The 4,952-nt window shown below is 30.9% G+C and overlaps 1 protein-coding gene across 3 annotated transcripts; it reads left to right on the top strand.

Moving 5' to 3' along the window:
* Positions 1-6: 6 nt before the first annotated feature.
* Positions 7-4,000, top strand: LOC100570714. Of its 3 annotated transcripts, none has more exons than XM_029489353.1 (5): positions 7-253; positions 783-986; positions 1,861-2,085; positions 2,677-2,829; positions 3,659-4,000. In XM_029489353.1, the coding sequence occupies exons 1-5, from the start codon at positions 47-49 to the stop codon at positions 3,695-3,697; spliced, it is 828 nt and encodes a 275-aa protein (XP_029345213.1). In that variant the 5' UTR covers positions 7-46; the 3' UTR covers positions 3,698-4,000. The 3 variants fall into 3 exon arrangements, with proteins under 3 accessions (XP_029345213.1, XP_029345212.1, XP_029345211.1); XM_029489352.1 differs by having other exon boundaries at positions 780-986; positions 1,864-2,085; XM_029489351.1 differs by having other exon boundaries at positions 780-986.
* Positions 4,001-4,952: the final 952 nt, after the last annotated feature.

The following is a 4,952-nucleotide window of genomic DNA, read 5'->3' as shown; positions in this document are numbered from 1 at the left end:
GATTACAAGCTCTTGATAGAATCCCTGGGAAACCGAACTTAAAAATATGACTGAAAGGAAAGTTCCGATTGAAGAAGTGTATAAAAAACTGTATGAAGATATACAACTTCTCCGGTCTACTGACCATAAGCAAGAGATTATTATGGATTACACTCAGAAGCTGGACGAACTTCAGGTCTCGTCGGAGCTGGTCATGCCGCTTGAGAAACTTCGTAAACGATTAATATTTCTAACAGACCCATTTAAGTGGGAGGTAATGTAAACCAGCTATTTTAGTGTTCATATATATGTATTATACAGGTTAAGCAGGGCGCTAGGGCCACAAGAGACAATGGTAAACGGGGTTAATATTTAGGCCCAGGAAATATATACTTTGACAGTTCATCGTCATTTTTTTTTTATCTATTCCAATGTAAATTTCAGTGTTTCATTTGATATTCCAAAGAACCACTTTAAAGATTTTCAATTTTTATAGCTATTTTCATAGTACATATTTCTATTCTGCAAGATTGCTATTTGAAGTTTATTGTCAAGCGGTATTAATTAGTATCTATTTTCACTTTAATTGCAAACAAATTATCGTGATGCAACTATGCAATAGCACTTATTGTTAATCAATATTTTAATATTTTCTAGTTCAGGGTTAAACATTTACACGAAACAATATTTTTTCAATTACTATAAGTTAAAATATGTAAAGGTTAAAAGTACTAAAGAATTTACATGTTGAAGTTGTATGAAGAACTTCATTCTTTCTTTATAACATTTAACGTAACTAGCAGCATAGCCTCTGGCAGTTAAATAGTAACGAGACATGGAAGCCCGACAATTTAACTCATGATTTGAAGCAGAATAAATGGATAGTCTTCAAACAGATCGACCCGTTACTGAAACGGTGGAGGCTGGTGGCTAAAACCGTACCGGACATTACGCTCGGAGAAGCCCGTGGACGAGTAGAACCAACAAATTCAGGTTCTCGAATGATGGTAATTTAATTGAGATATTCGAATAATCCACGGAATAAATAACTGTAAATAACGATGGGATCAAAGATTCAGAAATCTAACGTCGGTATATAAAAAATGTTCTAATTTTTTTCCATTTCCACGAGTAATATGATTTCACCAAAACATTCCGCCTTACTCTGTGTAAAAAAAAAAACATATCTAAAAACTGTGATATAAATTTATAATTGTATAAGTAGCTAAGTCTTTGAACTATAGATATCATGTATGTTAAAATAATTTGCTAAATGTTGAATTTAGCTTGACGATTTTAAACCACTTGAATACTCTACCTATTTCAATGATAGTAGACTATATGATTATAATTATAAACTCATTACCAAGTTCAATTTTTTAGCAGATTATTTTAACACAGAAGATATCTATAATTTGAAGACTTAGTTAGGTACCTAGTTTTTTACACGCAATTGCGGAATGTTTTTGTTGGGATATCACTCATGTATGTTGATACCTTATTATTTCGGGAACATAACGGTTTTACAATGACATTTTCCCCCTTTTTTTTAAACTTACAAGTTACAACTGAATATTTGAATGCATGGTAGTATTGGTGCAATTGTAGTTACTATAGTAACTACAGTTTTCAACCCGTTATTACAGACACTCCGAATAAAATATAAATATTATTTTACTATCGACGAGGCTATATTTGGGGTTATTTTCTTGAGCATTATATAATTGAACAGAAACTTAAAATAATCTGATAAACACCTGTAATGTAAACTATCTTCCACGATTTAATAAATGATATGCAAATACTACATGTTATATAATATTATATAGTTTTTTAAGTTTTATTAGTATACTAAGATGATAATATTTTATACATTTTAAGCAGAACAGCACGTGGACGTTTCTTGGTAAAATTCGGTGGAATGACACAAATTGTGACTTGCAGCAGTGTGGATGGTTAGTATTTAATCAGACTGACCCTTTACTGAATCATTGGAGACTGGTAGTTTCCAGTCCTATCATAATTGAAGAGCAGCAAAATCCATCGGAGCCGCACACCACACTCGAAAATTCCCACAGTTATGTAGTACCAACAGTTCCAAGTAAGGTAATGTAACGAAACTACAATAGTAGTTACGTAAGCTAGGCTTATACCGGGGGGATGAATATTTTCACGTGTTTTCAAAAAGTGCATATTTTTTGTTGATTTAATAATATCAATAATATGAAACAAACGTATTTTATTGCCCTTTATTTTTAACTGTATAAACCGTTATGGTGTACATTAAATATCCTCTACTAACTAGCGAGAGGACTATCTCCACTGCAGATTTCCATATTATGATAATTATACTAAGAGTAGCATAGTATGTTGTATTTTATGCTACATCTCTTTCCTTAAAAAAAAAAATTATTATTTTGTTTATATTTCTTATACAGTATTATTAAACAATTATAACTGAATAAATTAAGTACATTAGTCATAAAAATTCAAAGAATATCTTGGAGCCGTCAATGTTTTATTAATGAGTAATATTGATCATTGTGTATTTACCAATTAGTTCCCATCAAGTTGGTTCTAAATCATTAATATTGTTATTAATGTATTTGATATGTTTACACTTTGAATATGTATTATAATTATAATTCCTTTATCCGAAGCTAGAAATATTTATCTAGTTGGTCCGTTGTATTACAGACAGCTAGTGAACAACCTAAGAGCTTGGAAATTTTAACCACAACTACCACGATTGACCCTATGTTGGTGGACGAGCTGCAGGACCCTACGAATCCGTTCAACCTAGGACAAGGTTACGGAAATTTACATCTGTCAAAACCTGTTGTGTATGAGGTAAAATCAGATATTTAAGAGTTCAAATTATATTTTATGACATTAATCTAAAATCGACTAATGTAAACCTTTTTCTGCTCCGTCGCGTTTTGATATGAGAATACAAAATATTTATATATTTAGTCTATGCTGGAGTATAGATATTCATAATGAATAATATGTTATAGGACATGTCCACCTGGGAATTTTCCTGACCAAACATCAAGGGTCCCATAGTTTAAGTAGGATATCTATAGTTACATTTTTTTACTTATGGTGAATAAACTATTAGTTAGGTAGTCCCTTACAGTTTATTTAAAATTGATAAAATTATCTGACATTGATGTGTGTACTATACAGTATCTAGCTGTATAACCAGAGTAAAAATAGATAAATAATTATTGTCAAAGAGGTCATGGTAATATTTTATTTACCATTAAAGTTTGAACAGAAACCTATAATAACATTTTGAAAAAAATAAAAAATTATCTGCACTATATGTACTATGAATAAATTTTCTATTAATATATTACAATACGATTAACTTAGTTTGTATCATGGCTATAAATATATCTATAGCCTGGTAGCCGTGTTTTGTATACATTGATACCATCCTTTTACTAATAATATTCTTTTGGTTTTGGAAGAATTTCCGAATTATAGTACTGCACCAAATAATTTATTAAAATACCACCACACGTCCGCATGGCGTTTATAGGTATGAACAATTAAGTTTTTATAATGATTCAACTAGGAATTTATGAAAACACGAAAATATTATGTAAGGCATAAAAATAAATTGTATATTTATTAACTACCAAAAAATTTTATGTTTCTGTCCTTCGTTCAGCCTCAAGCACTGGAAGCGAACGGCAATTATGTTATATAAGGACCAGAAAATTGAACTGCATACCACCAAAACTGGAACCTCCGAAGACAGCGGATACCAGCTTAAAATTAAATAAGAAAACCAGAAATTAAAATATTTCTATCAGATCCGTTGGACTAATCCTTCTTAATATCTTAATTCAAACATTTACATACATAAATTCATAATAATACTAATATTGTATTTACTTATTGTTACTTTAATAGACAAATTATGTGGATTTTTAGTTTTTATTCTGCTTATGTCGTATACTCATATTTAGCTTGAATAAGTAAATTAGACTAATTAGAGCATGAATACGTTTGTCGTTGACTTTATTATTGTGGTATCACCCGTATTGGATAATACGCGGCGAACCAACTATATGCCTTACCTCCGTACACTCTAAGCTAATGACTATCTCTAGAATAAATTCAGATTAATGCACTGTTGGCTTTTGAGCATAAGCGTGTCTACGGTGGGTGCCTAGGGTGCTTGGGGTGCCCCTGCAATTTTCGAAAGGCACCGGTCAACCAAGTTTTAAATCTAAGCGGTTTACAACTTTTATTTAGAAAAAAAAATGTCATGCATTGTTTATTTAGTTCTAATAATAATATTATATTACATTTTCGAATTGATTTATGATTCTATCAGAAATCCTGATAATAATATTATGCGGGAAACTGCCAACTGGTACATATTTTAAGAAATATGAATTATTTTTATAACTATTGAAAACAAATAATTACAGTATGCAAGCACGGAGTGGTGGTGACGACCCCACCAGTTTTCGGAATACCCTAGTCTATAAATACAGACGACGGTACGGTTCGCATAATCGCATCTAATATTGGATGTTGACATGTATTATTATTGTCGACTGTTGTATTATTTTTCATTAACTCACTAGTCACAATTCTCAAACACGCGGACCAGATACACATGAGTGCATGACTGTTAAACCATAATCACTAATTCTAGTTATTGTTCTCGATTTTGACTTTTTAGTTTTTTCTGTATACTCAAAAAAAATCACATTCATAGGGATATAATTCTATGTTAGATTGACAAAATTCTTGTTGATATAGAGCCGACAAGATACTTTGTTATATTGATAATGGTTGAATTATTATGATCAATGGTACAAATTACAAAATCAATTATCATTATGCTTATATGTATTGTCACAACAACATATATGGATTGATCAAATATATTTGAGACTGGATATTGAGAGAATGGATATTTTTAAAAGAAAAAAAAGGAGGAGCCGCTG

Source organism: Acyrthosiphon pisum, chromosome A2 (assembly GCF_005508785.2).
Source record: "Acyrthosiphon pisum isolate AL4f chromosome A2, pea_aphid_22Mar2018_4r6ur, whole genome shotgun sequence".
Lineage (NCBI taxonomy): Eukaryota > Metazoa > Arthropoda > Insecta > Hemiptera > Aphididae > Acyrthosiphon > Acyrthosiphon pisum.
This window is presented reverse-complemented; position numbering and strand designations above follow the sequence as displayed.

Coding starts and splice junctions, on each gene's coding strand:
- LOC100570714 (XM_029489351.1), top strand. CDS start 47: ATGACTGAAAGGAAAGTTCCGATTGAAGAAGTGTATAAAAAACTGTAT. Junction 254..779: donor CAGACCCATTTAAGTGGGAG/GTAATGTAAACC, acceptor TAACGTAACTAG/CAGCATAGCCTCTGGCAGTT. Junction 2,830..3,658: donor CAAAACCTGTTGTGTATGAG/GTAAAATCAGAT, acceptor TCCTTCGTTCAG/CCTCAAGCACTGGAAGCGAA.